This window comes from Pan troglodytes, chromosome 14 (genome assembly GCF_028858775.2).
Source record: "Pan troglodytes isolate AG18354 chromosome 14, NHGRI_mPanTro3-v2.0_pri, whole genome shotgun sequence".
Lineage (NCBI taxonomy): Eukaryota > Metazoa > Chordata > Mammalia > Primates > Hominidae > Pan > Pan troglodytes.
The window spans coordinates 79,476,432-79,500,710 of NC_072412.2; the positions used below are offsets into that span (position 1 = coordinate 79,476,432).

At 37.4% G+C, this 24,279-nt stretch overlaps 1 protein-coding gene across 11 annotated transcripts in view; it reads right to left on the bottom strand.

The window, feature by feature from the left end:
- The window catches only part of KLF12 (KLF transcription factor 12), a 620,046-nt gene that overhangs the window by 108,722 nt on the left and 487,045 nt on the right, over positions 1-24,279 (bottom strand). For all 11 annotated transcript variants that reach the window (XM_054665368.2, XM_054665370.2, XM_016925371.4 and 8 more), the window contains one exon: positions 18,450-18,585. In XM_054665368.2, coding sequence (XP_054521343.1) covers positions 18,450-18,585 — 136 coding nt within the window. The remainder of the gene's footprint in view (positions 1-18,449; positions 18,586-24,279) is intronic.

The window sequence follows — 24,279 nt, forward strand, 5'->3', positions numbered from 1 at the left end:
TTCCCCTTCTCCTGATGAAGTAATTTCAAAAACTTAACGCTTCCCAGCTGTCAGTGTGTCATTCTGATCTTTTCACCATCTTCAATTCCCCCATATTCTTTCTTTAAAGAATATTTTCCAGAGTGCAAAGATCATGAAGGGATGTTTAAATTAACCTGTCCCTATGCAAGGTTCAACTTCTTTGTAAATAGCCCACAAAATAAAGAAGCCATTACATTAACAAATGGATCAGATTGCTTATGTTCTCTGTGCTCTGCACCACATGGGATATCTGACCCTAGCCTTAAAATGAAACAAGGAGTACAGATGCGTCTTTGTGCTCCTGTCTCCTAGATAAAGCCGGGTTATTACTGTTCCACTCTATCTCTTACGACTGGTTTCAAAATCAACAAAGTCTGGATTTTACAAGCATGAGATTTGCTAAAAAGAAAGTTTTCATGATTTTTTCTGCACAGAATTGGGACGACATATGAGACAATCTTGAATCTTATTTTTCCCCATGATAAAGATGGCTCTGCCTGATCCATGCAGACCTTCCACACTGACTGTTGATTTTTGGCATGTATTGAATGCTCAATAAATGTAAGCTTCTCCCGTGAAAGAGAGCAGAAATTACTGTAATGCACAAAAAAAATTTAAATTCACTGGAAATTCTCTTTGAATACAAACACCCTAGGTATAATGGACACCAAAGGAAATGCCTCTTGTCATGTTAAGGATGATATTCTCTACCTGTCTCCTCCACAAACCTAGCTTGGTATCTTACATATGGCAAATGTTCAATACACACTGAATACATGAAATATGAGAATGAAGTATGAGAATTTCCTTCTGGTGTCAGTGATGCCATTTTATAGAAAATGCAAATGCATTCACTGGAAGTTATATGGTAGGAATCTGGATAAATCAGTAATGTTTATCTGCAATTTTGATTTTACGATCCTAGTTTTATGCAATATAAACAATTAAATAATACCTGGGCACTTTACAAGTACAGAAATTTGAAAAGCACTTAAGAAACTCTTGTTTTTCCAAATGATAAGAGACGGAAGGTTAGAAAGCTATAAAATATGGAGGCAGGACTGTTACAAAAGAAAAGCTCCTTGTTTTCTACTCGGGACAAACCAAGACTCAACATAAACTTTGGATTTACAATTTACAAGTATTTATTCATAAATATTTTTAGAAGCTAACAGATCAGATGAAGGAAGGAGAATTTTTTAAAGTTCATATGGATAAGAAGATAAAGATGATGTACCTAGAATAAACAGTAAACAGAGAGGAGGAGATAAAAATAACTCTGGCATATACTGGGCTTTTAATAAGTATATTTTGAATGGGTCAAACTTCATAAATTGATGCCTACATCAATCTATCCAGATAATTATCAGATAAGCAAGCTTATTTTACAGACATACACAAAAACATGTTGTAATTAGGGAGTCTTCTCAAACGCAATTATTGGAGGAACTGTCTAAAATTTTCTCTTCATTCCAATCGATCTCTAGTGTACAGAAATGACCTTCACTCCTCTGTCATTCTTATTTTTCTCATCTCCCTTACACGTTTCTACATTTGCCTCCCCATGAATCTTAGGTTCCTACTCCGTTAGCACTGACAATTCCTTCCTATTAACCTGCTATATATCTTGGCTTGTATGTCCTTTTCATAACTAAACTAGATCTGTACTATCTCTAGTTCACTTTTTTTCCCTCAACTAAACGGGCTTCTCACATTTTATTCTTCTGGAACCTCAGAAGGATGGAACCCATTTTCTTGGTGCTTCTCTAAGCTTTCTCCCTCTCTCCCTGTCTGTCTCTCTCTCCCTGCCCCTGTGCTCTGTGTGTGTGTGTGTGTGTGTGTGTGTGTGTGTGTGTGCGCGCGCGCGCGCGCGCGTTATTAAATCTTCTTCCTTCATCTGTCTCCTTACTGCAGGCCTTCCTCCCAAACTGGGTCCTTGATATCTGTTCCTGTGAATTGAACAAATCTTATAGAAAACTCTTTGGTAGTTTATTCTAAAGATAAACACGCATCTACCTTTGAGCTAGCAATCCCCCTCTTCAGTATTTACCTAAGAGAAATAAAAACATATGTCCACAGAAAAGTTGCACACACAGATCTTCATTTCGCCTTATAATAGTCTCAAACTAAAAACAATCCAAATGTCCATCAAGAAGTGAATAGGTAAATTATGTTATATCCACACAATGGAATACTATTTAGCAATGCAACAACATGCAAGAATCTCAAAAACATTATGCAATGAAAGAAGGCTGAAACAAAAGAACACGATTCCATACATGAAGATCTAGAACTAACTGGTGGTAACAGGCATCAGAAAGTGGCTGTCTAGGGGTTTGGAGGAAGCAGTGCATTTATTGGACAGGGACACAAGGTCTTTCTGGGTGATGGAAATGTTCAGATCTTACATGAGAGTACACAATTGTTAAATTCTTTGAACTGCACCTTTAAAATAAGTGTTTTATTGTATGTAAAAAATACCTCAAAAAATAAAAATAAAATAACCTCAGTCCTTCTGCCACTGACTTCCTGTCTATATTTCCCATCCTTCCTGATCAGTTCCAGTTCTAGATCTCCAAATACCAACAGAAGAGCTCCACTTGGATGTTTCATTATTGTATCAAACTCCCTCACTCACCTCTCTTAGCTACATTATTCAGTTCAAAGGCATAGCCATTCCTTCTTTCTTCATCTTATTCTTTAGAGTTTAGTTATCACCAAAACTATCAATTCTTCCTTTAAATACAAATCATAAATCTTTTCCCTTCAAGACAGAATGCAGTAAGGAGCAATCTTAACATGTAGGGGAGGCCGGGTGCAGTGGCTCACGCCTATAATCCCAGCATTTTGGGAGGCTGAGACAGGAGAATCACTTGAGGCCACGATTTCGAGACCAGCCTGGACAACACAGCAAAACCCCATTTCTACAAAAATTTAAAAAATTGCCTGGGCATGGTGACATGCACCTGTAATTCTAGCTACTAGTGAGGCTCAGGCAGGATGATCCCTTGAGCCCAGGAGTTTGAGGCTTTAATGAGCTATGATCATGCCACTGCACTCCAGCCTGGGCAAGAGAGCAAGATCCTGTCTCAAAAAAAAAAAAAAAAAAAAGCATTACATTTTTTAATCCTAACCTTAGAGTTAATGTTATCGTTACTTGCTCAAAACCCGCCACTAGAGGCCTGGTCCAGGCCCAGAGTCAATCACATCTGAACTACTTCAATAACTTCTGATACATTCTTCTTCCTGATTGTTTTTTGGCATTTAACCAATTTATTACTCATTTTCATGACTAATAATTTACCATATAATCCCTTTAAACCATTAATATTGATTTCTAATATGCAGCAAGATTTATGAAACCCCAAATTTGTTTCAAAGCAGAAGCCAACCAGAAAGCTTGGGTAAAAATGTGGGGCTAAAACAACCAATGCTACATCTCTTACCAAAGAAATTATTTTCGAGCTGACAGAAACGAGCAATGGGGAAAAGACACCCTATTCAATGAATGGTGCTGGGAAAACTGGCTAGCCATATGTAGAAGAGTGAAGCTTGACCCCTTCCTTACACCATATACAAAAATTAACTGAAGATGGATTAAAGACTTAAATGTAAAGCCCCAAACTATAAAAACCTTGAAAGACAACCTAGGCAATACCATCCTGGACATAGGAATAAGCAAAGATTTAATGACAAAGACACCAAAAGCAATTGCAACAAAAGCAAAAATTGACAAGTGGGATTTAATTAAACCTAAGACCTTCTGCACAGCAAAAGACTATCGATGGAGTAAAAAAACAACCTACAGAATGGGAGAAAATATTTGCAAACTATGCATCTGATGAAAGTCTAATGTCCAACATCTATAAGGAACTTAAATTTACAAGAGAAAACCAAAAAATCCCATTAAAATGTGGGCAAAGGACATGAACAGACACTTCTCAAAAGAATAGATAATGTCACCAGCAAACATATTGAAAAAAAGTTCAATATCACTGATCATTAGAGAAATGGAAATCAAAACCACAATGAGGAGCATCTCCCACCAGTCAGAATGGCAATCATTAAAAAGTCAAAAAACAGATGCTGGTGAGTTTGCAGAGAAAAGGAACGTTTTTTACACTGTTGGCAGGAGTGTAAAATGGCTCAACCATTGTGGAAAGCAGTGTGGCCATTCCTCAAAGAGTTAAAAGCAGAACTACCATTGGATCCAGTAATCCCATTACTGGGTGTATACCGAGAGGAATATAAATCATTCTACCATAAAGACACCTGCATGTGAATGTTCACTGTAGCACTATTCACAATAGCAAAGACATGGACTCAACCTAAATGTCCATCAGTGACAGACTGGATAAAGAAAACGTGGCACATATACCCCATGGAATACTATGCAGCCATAAAAAGAGCAAGATCCCGTCTTTTGCAGCACATGGATGGAGTTGGAGGTCATTATTCCCAGAAAACTAATATGGGAACAGAATACCAAATAATGCATGTTCTCACTTATATGTGGGAGCAAAATGAAGAGAACTTATGAACACAAAGAAGGAAACAATAGACACTGGGGTCTACCTGAAGGTGATGAAAGGGAGGAGGGAGAAGAGCAAAAAAGATAACTATTGGGTACTGGGCTTAATTCCTGGGTGATGAAATAATCTGCACAACGAACCACCATGGCATGAGTTTACCTATGTAACAAACCTTCACATGTACCCTGGAACCTAAAATAAAAAGAAATGAAAAAATATATATATATTTTTAAAAATCAGACTAATTTTTGTATGTAAAAGGATTACATATAATATTTTAATCCAATAACTATGTAGGCTTTCACAAACAATTTCCAATTTTACTGGCTACTCTCTCATTATAAAATCTTCACTGGTTTGCTGACTTAACTTGGATAATAAGTCTCATAAAACATTTAGTGAAAAATTAGTATTTTCACCCTACAATGTAATGTACCCAATAAAAGATGACAGAAGGATATTTTAACCTTTTGATTAAAGAAGAAGTCATTTGTTTTTCCCAATCAATTTTCTGATTTGCATTTTCCTATTATATATTAGAAAAAGTGTCTCTTACTGTGCAATTTAAAATTAGTTTTATATTTGCCTCAGAAAATGGGTACTTCAACTACAAGATCAATTTCATCTTCTGTGTCACTTGTAATAGTGCTTACATATACAAAACACAATAGAGAACGGATGCAGAATTGAAGACCGCAACACTTTCTGCTGAAAGGTCATGAAATTTTAGCTCAAAGATTTTATTTTCAATTATTTAGATAATAGTTTCAATTTTATATTTTATTTGTGTTTTGTCACTATCGTAGCCCATAGCTATGTAATTCCAGAAATCAGGGGGAAAGACACAATAGCTGATTATATTTTTTGTCATTTTCTACAACATGAGAGGTTAATCAATGTTAATTTGAGTTTATAGACTGAACATAACTATGTTTCACAGATTTTGTTTATTCTCCTAGAATAAGCCTTTTGTCAAGCTCTGTATTTCAGAAACACTACTCTATTATACTTGGAAAACAAAACAGCATTCCTGAGAGTGAAACCCTAGTAATAAGGATTTACATTATGAAATTAAGACAAAACAAATGTAGCTGTTACGGATTTTAAAATTTAGGTCACTACATGAGTCTAGTGGGAAGAAGTTATGAGAACCACCCGAATCATCTAGAAATTTTTATAAGAGAACATGACTAAAATTAGCTAAAACTTAGGAATTAGATTAGAAAAACAGATACATCCATTCATTTGAATTGCTTCTATAAGCAACAGTGTTTCTTTTCTAAAATATTAATAGAGTAATCATCACTCTCCTAAAGCTCTCCTTCTGCTAGGAGGAAAATATTTCCTCACCCTACTGATGTTGGGCTTAGTCATGTGATTTCATTCACATTAATGAAGATGCAGAATTTTATCTAGAAATATTACATGACTTAGTCTAACATTAAAAAATAGGTTGACAAAATAATCATTTTAGCTAAGAATATCTAGTTACTTTTAAATTAGAGTTAAAGCATTAAAATAATGCATCCAGTTTTCTGTATTAGATTTGTTTTTCCATAAGTACAGATAAAATAATATTAATGATATATCAGATAGTTTTAAAACTAAACACTGGCAGGATTCTATTTTATTATATAAGTAAAAGTTTAGAATTCCTTTCTCCACACCAGTAATTTTGCAGAAAACTAATCAGGAATATTCTGAAAATACGTTGGCACTCTTATTTCTATTAACTGCATATGGTTTGGGATTCAACTTTTAGAATAAGCCACGATGCATGATGCATTAGATTTTAACCAGCTGATGACCCTTGGCTATGTGATTGTAAAGGAGATGGCAAAATATCATTGAAGATGGCCATGTAAAACATCAATGAGATAAGATTCACTCTTACCCAAGCTTTTTCTATCTATATCAGATTTTTCTATACAGCAGCAGGCTATTCCTGAGAATGTGTCCTTCACTTTTGTACTTTCATTTGATGCGGGTAAGTAAATGTATTCAATGAGTTTCAAGTGTGTTAAGAAAGTGATATAAAGTAAGGGAAAATTATGGCACAATGGCTGTAACTCCTGGAAAGTAATGAAAAGACAGAATGTCTCAAGCATTTGACTGGAAATAGAAGAGACTGTATCCTGGTGAATTGAGTGAATTTCAAATATATTACTCTATGGTTTTCTATCATGTGTACTCTCACTGGCTATATTAATAAATGAAATAGTGATGAATGGTTCTGGGAACTTGTAGTGAAACTTATTAATATTTCAATATTATCACTGAGTATCTATGTCAACACACATCAAAAATGCATGAGAAATGACTACCTACACTCACTAGTTACACCCATTAGAAAAATATCTATGAGAAGTATAAATGACACACATAAATTTGCAATGTGATTATAGGTAGAACATACAGCAAGAAAAAAGCTACAGGAAGATATCACGTGGTGAAGTATGTGAAACAAATGAAAGCAAATTAATTCTTGCAATTGGTTTGGAATCACTGTATGACCACATTAAATACCATTAGATTTTAAATTATGAGTTCTTAGAAATTACTAACACTAAAAAAATTTCAACATAATTTAAAAGTAGGAAAAATAAATAGCCACTATCAAACTGTAAGTGGCTCATCAGTTCTATCCATGGTGTAATTTTGGAATCCCCTACTTAAAAAACAAAAGTAAAAACAAAACCTTTAGTTTTCAAAAGTTTGTTCTATTTTTTAAATTGATGACCAAGAGGTAATAAATTCACATTAGAATGAGGCATGGCCATTTAAACAATAAATCAACACTTAACCCAATAGTTTCCAAGTTGTTAGGTAGGCTTAAAAAAAAGTCTGTTTATACCTATATCAGAAGACATTCGATTTAGTTGGGGGGTGTCTAAACAATGCTAAATTGATTGTTTAGCATTATGCGTAGAGTATAAAATGTCAACCACAGAAATGGAGACATAAATCACTTTCAAAATAGCAACATCTGTGTAGTAGCTTTCATACACATCTTTTAATGATCAAGAAGATTCATGCACAAAAAATTATCAGGATCAATTGTCACTTGGAACTAAAGTTGCATCAATTTTTAGGGAAAAAAGTACTTAATGGCTGCTAGAAGATATTAGTCATATATTAAAACTTTCCAGTGTAATAGTTATTTTTGACTCATCAGGAGATATTTAATACATTACTGAAGAGAAAAATAAGACGTTCTTCAAAAAATCACCTTTTAATTTTAATTTTTATTATCTTATTTTTATAATTTCCATCTTTATTTCAGATTTAGGGGCAACAATGTGCAGATTTGTTACCTGGGTATACTGTGTGATGCTGAGGTTTGGGGTACAATTGATCCCATCGTCACCCAAGTACTAAGCATAGTACCCAAGAGTTAATTTTCCAACCCTTGCCCTCCCTCCCCCTCTAGTAGTTCCCAGTGTCTATTGTTGCCATCTTTATGTCCATGAGTACCCACTATGTAGCACCCACTTATAAGTGAGAACATGTGGTATTTGGTTTTCTGTTCCTGGGTTAATTGGCTTAGGATAATGGCCTCCAGCTGCATCCATGTTGCTGCAGCAGACACAATTTCATTCTTTTTTATGGCTCCATAATATTCCATGGGATATACAGGTATGTACCAGGATAAAAATCACTTTGAAAGAATAAACTGATTCAAACACAAATTGGTATGATAACCAATAGTAACGTGTACACTAATATGGACATTTTATCATTTTTGGTAAACAATTAAACAGAACAAATACCTATATATGTACATAACTAGATTTCAAGAACCTATGCCTAAAAGAAGTACAAAGCAGACAAAGGTTTTGAAAGAAAAATTTGCTCTGCATGGTTTTTTGTTTGTTTGTTTTTGGTTAGACAAGTATTTACAGATTCCCTTAGAAAAACAGAATTTTTATAACAGCAAGAGGAAAAAGCATGAGTAGATAAAGAGATTCAGTTCTGACTTCTCCCTAGGGATTTGATGCTAGACTATTCAGTTGGCCTCTATGAAGTTCAGTTTCTTCTGTAAGTTTAAGGAATTATAATGAACCTTCTTCAGTTGGTCAGTGAAATTGTTCATTTACTCTTTGCGAGAAGCCCCTGCCTCAGGGCCTCTGCACTTGTTATTCCTTCTGCCTGGAATGCTCTTCCTTTAGCTGTCCATGTGGTTTGACCTCCTACCCTTTCAAGTCTCCTAAAATGTAATCTTATCAGAGTTCTTCCCCAAACACCTCACATGAAATAGTAAACCCTGCCTACCACCTTCCACACTGCCCAGTCCCCACATCCTTCTTGCTTCACCACCACAGCACTTACCTTCTCCAGGGACAGAAGAATCATATGCTTACTATAGAATCATATGCTTATTGTCTCTCTCCTCCCACCCCCTCCACTAGAATATTAAGCACCACGAGATCAGTGATTTTTGTCTATTTTATCCAATGCTTTTCTAGTGTTTAAAACAGTGTCTGATGGATACAGTGCTAGCTCTGGAGACACAAAGAAGGCTAGGACACGTTATCTGCCCTCTGAGCAGCACAACATACTGCAGAGTCACACACACACACACACACACACACACACACACACACTTTGTACCATAAATTCCTGTGCCCAATTGTGGAGGTTGTGGACACCTAAGTAACACTAGTCATATCCATGATGATGTAAATGGCACACTTTGGGGTGTACAGTCCTCAATCTGTATAACCATACCCAGTTTCCTTAAGACGAATATCTGTAGGACACGAAGTTGATCATGCCATTTCCACTTAAAACCCACCGGTGGGTTGGGTTCATATTGTCTAAAGAATAAACTCATCCTTCCTGATCCAATCCTGACCTACCTCTCCAAGTAGCTGCATCTCCCATCTCACCTCCTCACTCACTTGTGCACCAGTCATTATGACCTTATACACTCCTCCACATGCCAATGCTCTTACCTGTTCCACTCGGAGTTACATGTCATCCTCTCTGTTCTCATGGTAGCACTTAATGTTTTTATCCCATTAGACTTTAGTTCATCCCATAAAGTTTGACTCTGAGCTCCTCAGGGTCAGAACTATGAGTCATTCATTCTGTATCTCCAGCATGTAACAAGGAGTTGAATAAATGAATTAATCACTCTTTGAAAGAATATATGACTTAATGTTGGCAATTCATGAAACAATTCAAGTATTAAATAATCAGCCAAACTTCATTATGCTTTTTTTTTTAATTGAAGAGGGACCATCACTGTCCCACCACAGCAGATAAAAAGGAATATGTATGGGCATATGGTCTCCATCTGGCTCCTAAATACCCACGGACTGAGTTACTAAGGGATCACTATTTTTAATTTTTTGAAGCTTAGAAGGCTGGTGGGCTGATAATGGCAAAGCATATACTTTAGGTTTTATCTACAGTCATTCACAGTCAATCAAAGCTTTTTCTGACCTCCTTCAAAAAAGAGCAATCTAACAGCATTTATCTCCCCTGGCAAGAATGAATGGCTCCCTGATTTGCCCATCAGCAGCACCACAACAGGCATGATATTTAGTCACTAACAGAGAGCTGACTTCTACCTAAATATCTGAGTCAAAGAATATTTCTTTGGTAGTCTCTGAAGTGAGGATTTAAAGGTGTCCCAAACCTACTAGTCTTGTTAAATAAAAACGAAGCATCTTTTAATGTGCCAGGATTATGGGAAGCATCTAAGAGCAAAATTGAAATAATTTAACACTGAAATTAGAAACCAATACATGAGCTTTCTTGGGCTTTTTCTCAGAACACAATCAATGCAGCTGACTTAATTCTTGTCAGCAGAGAAGAGACATGGCCCAAACATTCTCAAGTTTTTCCATCAAAGGGTGCAAAATAAGTTGACTCAGTGCCCTTTTAACTCTCAGACAACTTTTTCCCAAGATTTTCTTTGAATATTAGTAATAGTAAAGTTTATCCAAAAACACTCTACTATTTTACATCTTATTTATTTACATTTCAACGTAATGTTGAGATTAATAGCTGAATTTTTTTTTATGTAACAGAGAATGTATTTAATATAATTATTTCTCCCTAAACCAAATTATATTAAAATAACAATGGATTTGAAGATTAGAAGTTTTAAAATTAATGCTGGATGTGGTGGCTCATGCCTACAATCCCAACATTTTGGGACACCGAGGCAGGGGGGTCACTTGAGCCCAGGAGTTCAACATCAGCCTGAGCAATATGGCAAAATTCTGTCTCTACTAAATATACAAAAATTAGCTGGCCTCACAGCACACACTTGTAGTCTCAGCTACTTGAAGTCTAAGGTGGGAGAAATGCTTGAGCCCAAGAGGTTGCAGTGATCTGAGATCATGCCACTGCACTCTAACCTGGGCAACAGAGGCACTGTCGGAAGGGAGGGAGGAAGGGAGGGAGGGAGGGAGGGAGGGAGGGAGGAAGGAAGGAAGGAAGGAAGGAAGGAAGGAAGGGGAAAGGATTGCAATTGTTTCACACAAGTTTTATGCGTATTGGAGTCCAAAGCTAAAAAATTCTGCTAATTTAATATAGCTGAGGCATAAAGTTTTTTTTCTTCTTTTTGAGATGGAGTTTTGCTCTGTTGTTCAGGCTGGAGTGCAGGGGCACGATCTTGGCTCACTGCAACCTCCACCTCCTGGGTTCAAGTGATTCTTGTGCCTTGGCCTCCCAGGCAGCCGGGATTACAGGTGCCCACCACCAAGCCCAACTAATTTTCATATTTTTGTAGAGATGAGGTTTCACCAGAGGAAGGCCGGTCTTCAACTACTGATCTCAAGTGATACACCGCCTTGGCCTCTCAAAATGTTGGGATTACAGGTGTCACCCACTGTGCCCTGCCAGTTTTTTTTTTCTTTCTTTTTTTTTTGAGATAGAGTCTCGCTCTTATTGCCCAGGCTGGAGTGCATGATGTTGGCTCACTGAAACCTCCGCCTCCCGGGTCCAAGCAATTCTGCCTCAGCCCCCTGAGTTGCTGGGATTACAGGCACCTGCCACCATGCTCGGCTAATTTTTCTATATTTAGTAGAGATGGGATTTCACCACGTTGGCCAGGCTGGTTTCAAACTCCTGACCTCAGATCCACCCGCCTCGGCCTCCCAAAGTGCTGGGATTACAGGCGTGAGCCACCGTGCCCAACCTTTCTTCTTTTTTTGAAGAGAGGTCCCACTATGTTGCATAGGCTGGTCTTGAACTCCTGGGCTCAATTGATTCTCCTGTCTCAGCCTCGAGTAGCTGGAAATACAGGTGTGCACCACAGCACCCAGCTGCTTTAGAGATTTTAAAGCCACAACATGAAAACATTCCTTCATAAAGGAATGTAGGTTTGCAGTCAGACAACCTTGGGATTGAATATGAACTTGCAAAAAAACAAACAAAAAAGAAAAAAAAGAAAACCTCTGAGACCTCTGGGGAGAGAATAAACGTCTCCAGGCCTCCATTTCTTTATCTGTAGGATACAGACAGTATCATGGGGCAAATTAAATGAAAATTACATGAGTTTTCATAGAATCTGCCAAAAAGTTGCCTCTTAGTAACAGTTCTTGTTTTCCCTTTATTACTCATCTCTTCTACTATTCTCTAGTGTGATTTAAAAGACCTTAACACCATCATACATGAGGAGATTAACAAAAACAGGAGGGTTGCAAGGAGTTTAAAACAAGAAAAATAAATAACAAAAAAACCCCTTAGATTCTAACTTTCTTTGATTGTTAAATACAGTTTTCTAAATTAAGAATTATGGCCGGGCACGGTGGCTCACACCTGTAAATCCCAACGCTTTGGAAGGCCGAGGTGGGTGGATCACCTGAGGCCAGGAGTTCGAGACTAGCCTGGCCAACATGGTAAAACCCCGTCTCTACTAAAAATACAAAAATTAGCTGGGCGTGGTGGCTCATGCTTGTTAATCCCAGCTACTCAGGATGCTGAGGCAGGAGAATCGCTTGAACCCAGGAGGCGGAGGTTGCAGTGAGCCGAGATCGTGCCATTGCACTACAGCCTGGGTGACAAGAGTGAAATTCCATCTCAAAAAAAAAAAAAAAATCATAACATTCAAACTAGCAATAAGAGAAGTCTGAGGAAGCAATAGGGTATCTAACTTGCTACCATATCTGTTCTTTCAAAGAGCATTTATGTAAAAAAGTACCAAAGATAAGACTACACATTTCCAGAAATTCACTAGTTGTTTTTCTTTAAGATGATGAGCACTTCATATAAGCCATATAATAATAAAAACAGGGAGAGAACGACAGTGAAGTGCTTTAATTAGCTTAAATGTAATTGACAATGAACCATTTAAAAAGAATATCCTTTTCATAGGTGCAGTTATCAGGGATGCTAACATCCCTGATTACTAACACTATCAATTGAGCATCATAATCAAAATCAGAGAGAGTAGACTACTACTAAGCTATGGAGTAAGTTAAACAGTAACATGTAATTCATTAGTTCTGAAAGGACTAATTCTGGAAAACAAGCATATCTCCTTAGCATCTTGTATCTTTTCCTCCACCTTTCACCCCACTCTTCCCCTCTTCAGTCTTACTGAATTATATCCACATCCTTTAGCTTGTTCCTAGTAAAACAGAAATTCCTCCAGGGAGTGCTCTCTTTCAGATGTTATTAGGTCGAGTTTGGTGGAACTTGATTCTTCTACTTGCATTAATAAATGAGCATTATGAATGTTTGGAATGAGAAAGAAGAAAAAGGGTTGCAAAAATTAGAGGCTTTAGATAACAAAGCTAAACTTCACCTATTGAAAAGACATCATTATTTTGTCTAGGATTAGAGTTAATTATAATCATTTGCTCTTATCATGTGCCTTTACCTCTCTTTCTCCAAACACTTATTTCATAACTATGTTTGTCAAGTTGTTAAGGGTAATGACCCTATTTTATCATCAAGGGGGTGGGGGATCAAGACCAAAACAAAACAGATGTTCTAAAAACTGCAGGAAATTGTCTTTGTCAGAATCACTGAATACATGATTTTTGACTTGGACAGTACCTATTACAATTGAAATAGAAAAAACGCAGAGCCCGACTGTGGGTCTCTTGGTGGCTGCTTCTTCCAATTTATCTAAATTTACTGATCCTGAGTGGATAAATGAGAGTCAAGTTAATTAATGAAAATGGTTGAAACGATCAGTTCAAGCACACAGTTTAGGAGACTCATTACATAAATCTATGTAAACAGAGGTCGATTCAGATTGCTGTTGTAGCCACTAAGCAGCGGTCTTTTTAATTTGAATGCAGGCATATTTGAATATTTGCAGTGGTGGGTGGGGTGGGTAGATGTATCTTGGTTAACAATTTCTGCATATGAAATCAAAAGGAACATTTTTTAAAGTTCATTTTTAAAACCAGCAAAATACCTAGCACCAGACATTTAGGAAAAATAATTTACTAGCTCAGGAATGTTCATGCTATATAAATATACTAATGTCAACAAAGTAAGGCACCAAATTAAAAATCCAAACTTGAACAGTTATTGCATGAGGCAAGACTACGAGCAAGAATGGGGAAGGAGACAAGAAGAGCTTCAGTTAGAGATACTTACCTGTGGTTTAGCATCTTGTCAGAGGCCTACAGCAGAAAGGCTGGCCCAGGGCAAGGCAATTTCACCCCCTCTGGTGTCAGTCTTCCTTCATGTCCCTTTCCTTTCTCATTTTCCCCCTTCCCTTCCCTGACACTCTACTGGTGGCCAAGGAAATAAGAGGCAAATGTCTGAATCCTTTTTAGACCATGGCTCCTTTGATCTTTAATTGTAAAGACAAATGTGAATTAGTTGCCCAGGGTTCCTAAAACGTGTTGCCTGTAATATATAGAAAACTTCTGATTTTATCACCTCCCTACCTGCAGCCATCCTTCTCAACCTAACTCTCTTAGAAAAGTTCTTCAAGTACAGGAAACAGAGAGATCCACAGAGGTCCTTTGAAACGTTTTCATTTTTTTACATGCTAATCTGATATTTTATCCTTTTGTTATTTAATACATTAAGTTTATTGATCATATTACAATGAAATGTTTGGGGGTTTTTTTGTTGTTGACAGCCTTTAAGTTTACAGAAGTCATCAAGATACGAAAGACAAACAGACAAAGAAGAAAGAGAAATTAATGGTGAAATAGTCATATCCATTAATTAATAAAGGATAAACTAACAGAAAAGCAGAAAGTTCGCAATTGTGCACACTGAAAGTTAACTTTGAGTAAACCTATGTACAGAATTTTAAAAATTTTTATATTTAATAAAATGTTAAGATTTATTGACTTCTCTCACCACTTCTGTCATTTGATCTATGTATAGAATTTTTTAAAATTCTATAACAATTATATACTTATTTCAGAATAAAATTTTAATATAGTACTATTAGTTTTCAAAGATCTATATATCTACATTTAAGAGGTCTCTGCAGAACATTCTTTTTGTTTCATCGCACACTTCCCAGTGTTTACACATGCACATTCAGTCTTGAATGATGACTCATTAACTATTGATGGGTCCTGGCATTCTAGGGCTTCCCAGTTGTTAGCTCAGTGTATTCTTAACTAAATCGTTTAATGAAAACACTGACATGTATAATGAATCTGGCATCTCCCATGATACACATGCAACTTTTGTAATAATAATAAAGACAGGCATTTGCACTATTACATAAAATCCTGTGACTTGAAAAGGTATAGGCTGGGCGCGGTGGCTCACACCTGTACTCTCAGCACTTTGGGAGGCCAAGGCAGGCGGATCACTTAAGGTGAGGAGTTCGAGACCAACTGGCCAACATGGCGAAACTCTGTCTCTACAAAAAATACAAAAACTAGCTGGGCATGGTGGCAGGCACCTTTAATCCTAGCTACTAGGGAGGCTGAGGCAGGAGAATCACTTGAACCTGGGAAGGAGAGGTTGTAGTGATCTGAGATGGTGTCACTGCACTCCAGCATGGGTGACAGAGCGAGACGCCATCTCAAAAAAAAAAAAAAAAAAAGCAAATCAGAAAGGTTATGTTGAAAATTAAGCTCCAGTTCCTGAGGTTTCTATTAAACAGTTACACATTAAAATATACTAATACATAATATGCACATATTAAAAGCACAAAAATAGTTATGTTTAAGAAGTCAATATAATTATTTGTTATATAAGCCCCAAATGGAGTAAGCATACTTTTTTATTTTATTTTATTTTATTTATTTGTTTATTTAGGCCAGGATGCTCTTGATCTCCCGACCTTTTGATCCACCCACCTCAGGCCTCCCAAAGTGCTGGGATTACAGGTGTGAGCCACCACGCCCGGCTGTAAGCATACTTTAGATTTTAGTCACTACAGTTCCAAACTTTAAAGTTTAATTTAAAAGAAATGCATATATTTATAAAGACACACACACACACACACACACACACACACAAATTAAATACACATTAGAATGATGCAGGAAAACAATGTGATTAAAATGTCTATGAAATGTATTCATCTCAGAATTGAAACTTATCATCATTTAGTCTAAACATACAGATGAGAACACAGACTCCTCAATTTTAGGATTTAGCTCACACAAAATCAGAATCACTGTGCTGACCGTGGTGAGTCAGGGATTAGGAAGATCTCAGCAATCTCTTGGATTCAGTGTCTATGCTGGCTCAAGTTAACATTTGCTTTGGAGAAACTAAGTTATTTGAATAAAACAAGTAAGAGATAAACAATTTTTTTTTTAATTTTTCTTTCTTTTCTTTTTTCTTTTTTTTAGGAGTCTCACTCTGTTGCCCAGGCTGGAGTACAGTGATGTGATCTCAGCTCACTGCAACCTCTACCTCCTGGGTTCAAGCAATTCTCCTGCCTCAGCCTCCCGAGTAACTGGGATTACAGGTGCCCACCACCACGCCCAGCTAATTTTTGTATTTTTAGTAGAGATGGGGTTTCACTATGTTGGCCAGGCTGGCCTTGAACTCCTGACATCATGATCTGCCCACCTTGGTCTCCCAAAGTGCTAGGATTACAGGCATGCAAACAATGTTTTTATAAGTGCTCAAGCAGAATAATACTACTGATAACAGATTTATAGGCTAGAAAAAGATGTTTTTGGAGCTCAAAGTTCTAAACTTTGTCTTGTTACCATTTATTATGTGACTGGAAAAGTCATCAACCTCTGATCCTCAGTATCTTCATTTATAAAATCAGAATAATGACACTTGCTGTATTTATATTTCCTCGTGGTTATAAACTTAAACTACTGCACTAGTACTATTACTATTAGTACTATTATTACTAATTACTACTATAATACTAATTCCACCAATAATTGAAGTTTTCTATATGCCAAAACTTTGTGAGCTACTTTTCACACCTCGTAGCTATATCAAAACCTTCTCAATAGTCCTGTCAGATAACTATTCTGATTTTCTTCTCATCTCAGAGTGATTAAATAACTTGCCAGAAGTCACACAGCTATTAAGAGCTTGCATGGAAATTTGTATCCAGATCTGACTCCACATTTCATTTTAGATCAATTATATCTTGTTTTCTCTGATGTATTATATGTATATTCATATACAATATCAACATATAATACAAATTATCTCTATAACATAGACATATCATTCATTTTATATACACACAGACATACACTTATGCTGTGAATTCTGAAATGCAATACCAAGGCTCTCTTCTCTTTGTTTTTTAATTTCAAAGCCTAATGAATAAAACAAAGTAGGTATTTAATCAACATTTGGGGAAAATAAATGGATATAACAGAGGTAAAGGTAACTAAGATAATTTTGAGTGAACTGTTCATTAACAAGTATGTCAGCAATAACAGTGGCTATTTAAACCCTCCTCATCTTCAAGATTATGTTACTAAAAATTACTCTAGAAGACACATATTGTATGACACTACTTATATGTGGAAGATTTTTTAAAAAGTTGACTTCATAGGAACAGAGAGGAATGGTGGCTGCCAGAGGCTGGGGTGTCAGAGAAAAGAGGAGACACTGGTCAAAGGGCACAAATTTGCAGATAGAAGAAGAAGAAATTCTTAGGACCTAATATACAGCATGGTGACTAAAGTTAATAATACTGTACTGTATACTTGAAATTTTCTAAGAGTGTAGAACTTATGCATTCTCACAAAAAAAAGACAACTATGTAAGGTGATGAATGTATTAATTAACTTAATTGTGGTAAACATTTCACTACGTACATGTATGTTAAATCAGCACATATACTTTAAGTATATAAAGTTTAATGAGTCAATTAGACCTCAATAAAGCTGAAAAAATTATTCTACAAAAAAAAATACATGGATTTTTTTTTCAATCATTTAGGTTCAATTCTAGGTACAAGGTTGACTGACAGAAAAGCAGCTATTTTCAATAAACGAGGGCTGAAATCTAACCCTGCGGTCCAGGTAAAAGGAGAGAGAAAAGATTCATTTAAAAATCACATATGAGTCCTACTTTTCAAAGGATGAACATATTATTTTCCAAATTTAAATCTTCCAAAAAGCTATTCTGTAATTTCCTATCAAAACAAGATAACAATACTTTGCCATATTTCCCTTGACTTTGTGTAATAATAATGATGATGATAATCAAATAGTGACATTCAAAAATAACAATTTTTTTTTTTTTTGCACAGTTCAGGAGAAGGGTGCAGGAGGTATTAGAAAAGATGCACAGAGGTCGTATATCTCATCAAAGCGTGAATTTCCAACTCATTAAAACACTCCATTCTCTGCCCTAATCTCCCAAAGAGCATTCAGCTGAATGAAAAGCTGCTGACATTCGTGCCAGTTCACAGCTAGAATGACATGGCTAGGGGACAGGAGATGCTGCAGTTTCCATTATCCATTGAACACCTTGGCAATTCTTATTTCATCCTGTGAATGTGATACTTACTCTTGTACTGCTCTGGCTATGGAAAGGGCCGTAGATCCAGTTTCATTAACGCTATCTAAGGTCACATTTGGCAGGTCATCATCATCACTGTCACTTTTACTTTGTCTGGGAGATAGGCCTCGGGGGTCCATTTGTGCTGGGGAGAAAAGGCATATATAATGAATTAAAATCAGTGCGCAGAAAGTTAACCTTGTCCTGGACCAACATCAAGTATGGAACTTCTGTGCATATCATGCAAATGGAATTCTCTAGACATCACAGGAATCAGTGAAAGCTCCACATTTTATGTTCTGAGTACTTACTGATTCTTTTTCCCTTCACTGGATTTACAAAACCTAAACCAGCTCTCAAGAATTTCAGGGTATGATTATAGAATAGAAACTACGAAATCCACAATATTACCAACTCCTGAGTGGTCAAAAGCTGATAACGTAGCTCCTGAGCTACTGTTCAACCCTCTCGTTTCTCCTCCTCCTTGCTTCTGCTGCCAGAGCTCTGGCCATTTCACTGCTCATTAGCACTCTCCCTGGAAGGTAGAGAGCATGCGGAAAGGAGATATTAGTTGCTTATAGCTCTCATAATAAGTTAAAAGAAGAACAGGGTTTGCGTGACTAAAAGAAAGTATACGTATTTTTCTTACTTCAGTGAATCACTGTTTCCAAGTTCATTACTACTATAAGGTGGGATTTAAAGGCATAAAAATGGCAGAAGTGGTAGCATTTTAGAAATCTTGTTTATATGTGCTAACAGTGCTCTTGAACTCTATCCTGATTCTATTTTTCCAGATATGATTCTTCTCCAACCGTGAATTTGCCAAAGCAGGGAACGGCACAATGTTCTGACCCCTGTTGACCAAGACTATCAGATCCTTTCAAATGAGAGGGTTACTGTCAACATATGTTAACACATGTTTTTAAAAATTACATTTCATTTCCATCTCCTTCTCCCTGTGAAGAGATTTAGCAACCACTGCCCAGAATTTCTATCAGCCCTCGCTTCACGCACAAACTAGGCATAGCTTTTCAATGAAAAGTACCACGTGAGCTACACACCCACACTGTTAAATTGTATGGCTGCCTAAGATTTCTAAAACCACCACTGCTTGCGGGGGAAGGCAAAATGCAGGTGAAATCATGGTCATAATGACATTTGGGTACATTTCATAATTTCATTTTTTTTGTCTCAAATCACTTTTTTTGGTTACTGTGTATCATACATTACATTGAACCACGTGGAATTGCTGAGAATGCACCATTTTTACCCACGAAATGGCAACTTCGGATGATTGTGTCTAATATTTACAGTCTGGCTAGAAAAACTATACCTAGACGGTTTCAACATATTTCATCACATTTCTAACTACACTTGGTTAGGAAAGAATTTACATCTAGTGAACCTCGTGTGCACCCGTGTATTTGATACACATCCTGACTTTAAATATAAATATACCAAAACGTGCTTTGCACAATGGAAGTGTTTGGTAAATACTAAATTTAAAAGAAGATAATTCAAATAATATAAAGTAATGGTCCTCAACCAAGGGCAAATTTGCCTCCCAAGAGACATCTGGCAACATCCAGAGACATTACTGATTGTCACAACTTGGGGCGGGGGATAGGGAGGGTGCTACTGGCATCTAGTGGGCAGACGCTAAGGATATTGTAGACATTCCACCATGCACAGGACAGTCAGCCTCTCACAGCAAAGACTGAACCAGTCCAAAATGGCAGAAGTACCCAGGTTGAGGAACTGATCTAGGGATTTAAGAGTCTGGACATAAAAAGGTGTCACAGTTTATGACTTTCAGTTCCTATGCAACTATGCTCTCATTTCAACATGGCTAACAAGGAAATTGTCACACACCAGATTATCCATATTTTCTGGCCTTGTCTTAAAAAAAAAAAACAATTCACTGTCACGTGACTCTGTACCTCCTCAAATGTTAGGAATTAGGCAATAATATTCATTAAGAGCTTTTGAATATTTTCTTTGTACCACCAGCTATGAGACAACAAGACTGTTTGTTTTCCATCTGATCTCTGGAGGAGATCCACTAGAAGAGGGATGTTGGAGAAACTGTAGGGCAAAGCAACCAGTTCCATCACTATCTGGTAACAGAGAGCTTAACTACTCAGTCACTCGAAGGGCACTTGAAGGAACCATTATCATTTAAGATTTATTTTCGCTGTAGGCAACAGAAATTGGCTCAGGCTAACTTATATTAAAAGGAATGTACTGGAAAGATAATGAGCAGCTCACAGAATGGAAGGTCAAGATGAACAACCAACACTAAAGGAACGTAGGATCCAGGAATGACTTTGTGTAATAATATGAGTTCAGCTAGGAACTCACAGATAGCTTCTTTTGGGGCAATCCTGTTCTAGAATGATTCATTTAACAGCCATTCACAACTATTCAAAGCCAGCCAAGAAAATGAATATCAGATCTATCTAAGCTTCCAAATCACATATTGTGTGGTGTTGCATACACCTGTAAATGTCAAAAATTTAACATTTAAAGTAGTTGAAACATCATGCACTACGATGCCTTTGCCAAGATACCAAATTTGCAAACAGCCAAGAAAAAAGAAAATATTCTGATAGTACCATTTTGTCCAAGACAACTAGAGCTCTTATAGTAAGTAATACAACTCAAGGAAGACAGAGGCAGTTAACCATGAGCAATCTGGCTCTGAAAGTTGAAGTCTAATTGTATGAAAGATTCCAAAACCTTGTGTGAGAGTTGTTACATGATCATCTAATTATGTTATGTTTGTATCTTAATGAAAGTTTAAAATATGTTAAATATGATATCTTTTTGATGTACTTTTCAGGAGCATAATTGAGGATTTCTTTCCAATATTTTCAATAAATATTATGAAATACATCTGCTACCATCATGCTGGGAAAATCTTTTTACCCATACCTTCAGCCAAGCTGAGGAAGTAATTAGAAAGGCTTTTCAAAATCTGCATTGCTGATTAGGTCAGATGATTAGCTTATCTACATACTTGCATAATTCCACTCTATTTTTATTAAATGTAGAATAGGGACATCAACCCTAGTTAACCTCCATCAGTCTTTGAGCATCTCAGCCCATTTAGGAAGGACTGATTCTCTGGCATGCCCATTTAAAGACCAAAGAAAGTTATCTGGACACCAGAAACAAAAAAATATCAACCTCTGTAAGTAAGAGAACAGGAGATGACCTATAAACACCTGAAAAAAATTTACACTTAAGATTTTATTGCTCTTTAATGAAAAAGGGATCAGACAGTTTTGGGTAACCCAGCTCACTGCTGGTAGAGGTGTCATTCCTCGGAGTTGGAGGTGTTCTGGAATCCTACGTGAGTTTCATTCCATGTGTCAAAATCCTGGGGAGAAAATTTCAGAACCCAACACCTGAAGTTGAACTGATTTACTCTGATTTTCAAATAGTCTCCTATGGTAGATTGTTACTATAACGATCCCTCCAATAAATCATGTCTGTCTGTATCCATGCCCTGATGTGGCCACTTCTCAACAATGACTCTGGGCTTGGCTCTAAGACTTGAAGTGACCAATGGGACATTAGCAAATGTGACACAAGTAGAGGCTTGAAAAGCACTTGCACCTTGGGTTTCCCCTTTTCTCTTGCTCTTTTTAGAACCTAGTCAACTTGTGAAGAAGCCCAGGAGAGCCTATAGGAGACATGCTGCTCAGCAGGCGGCCAATCCCACTGTGAGCCATGTCAGTGAGCCATTTTAGACTCACCAGCTACATTACAGTCACCAGATGACTACACCATGAGTGACCCCAGGTGAGACCTGCTTGAAAACCTCTTGGCTAAACCCATGCCACATTTCTGACTCACAGAATTTGAGCAAATAAAATACCTGCTGTTTTAGGCTGGGTGCAGTGGCTCACACCACTGTAATCCCAGCACCTTAGGAGGCTGAGGCAGGAGGACTGCTTGAGCCCAGGAGTTTGAGACCAGCCCAGACAACGTAGTGAGACCCAACCTCTACAAGAAATTTAAAAAATCAGCAGAGTGTGGTGGCATATGCCTGTAGTCCCAGCTACTTGGGAGGCTGAGGTGGGAGGATCACTTGAGCCCAGGAGGTTGAGGCTGCAGTGAGCTACGATTGCACCACTGCACTCCAGGCCTGAGCAACAGAGTGAGATCCTGTTTCAAAAAAAAAAAAAAAAAAAAAAAGAAAAGAAAATAAAGCAAAACAAAAAACAAAAAAAAAAGAAAGAAAAAGACAAGACTTGCTATTTTATTCCACTAAATTTTAGGGTTAGTTGTAGGGCAGCAATAAAAAGTTAGTGCACCAGGTTATTCTCCCAGCTCCTTCTAGAGATTTCCTAGCAATGATGGAGACGAACTAAAACTACAATTACAGTCAGCCTACAACAATATTAAATTGAATTAAGTTTGGCCTAAAGCTGCCTCTATACATGTTTTAAGTTTGGCCTAAAGTTTCTTCTGTACATAGTGAACTGTAACCTAACTTGATGTGGAAACAGACCGTAACCTCCTCTTGCAACAAGTAGCTGAGTTTCGGTCAATCAAAGACGGCCAACTGTTGAAACCAGATTCAATTAAGGCATATGCTGCATTTTAACCAACTGAGCTGTCTCTGTACCTCACTTCCATTTTCTGCATGTCACCTCCTTTTCTTTGGCTATAAATATAATCTGCATATGCCGCAGGGTGAAGCATTCTGAACATTTTTGGTCTAGACTGTTGTCTGATTCTGGAATCAAATTAAAGCCAATTAAGATGTGCAAAATTAGATTTGTTTACTTTTAACAACATTCTTCTTTATCCTCCTCCCAAGAACCAACCTTGTTTTAGTGACATAAAAGCTACCTACTGCATTCTACATCATTTACTTTTCAATTCAAAATATTCAAATGTATTTACAGGTGTTTTGGCTTTTGAAGTATCTTCTTTGATCCTTCAGTATTGTGCAGCTAAGGTTCTTCTTGGGCCCTAAGGGGCCATTTAGTTATGATGAACAACACTTATTTATTTATTTATTTATTTATTTTCAGATGGAGTCTTACTCTGTCACCTAGGCTGGAGTGCAATGGCGCGATCTCGGCTCACTGCAACCTCCGCCTCCCAGATTTAAGTAATTCTCCTGCCTTGGCCTCCCAAGTAGCTGGGATTACAGGCGACAGCCACTGCGCCGGCCCAACACTTTTTCAGCTCTTCTCCTTAGCTGAGACTTGATAGGATGCTCATATGGGTGGGTTCTCACTGGTGTATGGTCACCCAAAGGTATATTTCATGTTTTTTCTCTTCAGCTCACATGAGACATTTAAACTTTGCTTGTTTCCTCCCCTCATGTAACAGTAGACTGACACAGATGCAGGGGACACTAATTCATTCTCACCTCCCCTCACCCCAGCCTGCCTGCTGTCTAAAGACCAAACACTCTTCTAACTTCTGTTGAAGTAAACTTGCCTATGCACCCACTCTTAAGGAAAAGGACATTCTATTTCTATAGGTTGCAATATTAAATGTGTACAACACAACAATCTAAGAACATATACGAAAACTTACAGACTAACATTTCCTAACAGGAATGAATCCCAGAAGCAGATACTGAATCCCTTCACCTCCACACGCCAGGGCTGGAGAGGAGAGGGCCATACACAGATGGAAGGTGTGAGGTGGCTGCCCAGGTAGGGGCCACAGGGCTGATGGACCTCTTTTCTCCCTCTTTTAGCTACGGACAGGCTCCCTGCTACCTGCAGGTGCCCTAATTGTTCGCCCTGCCAAGGCTGAAACATGTCCCAGTTAGAGAAACCCCGGCTTCCAGGAGAGCTGCTGCTTTATT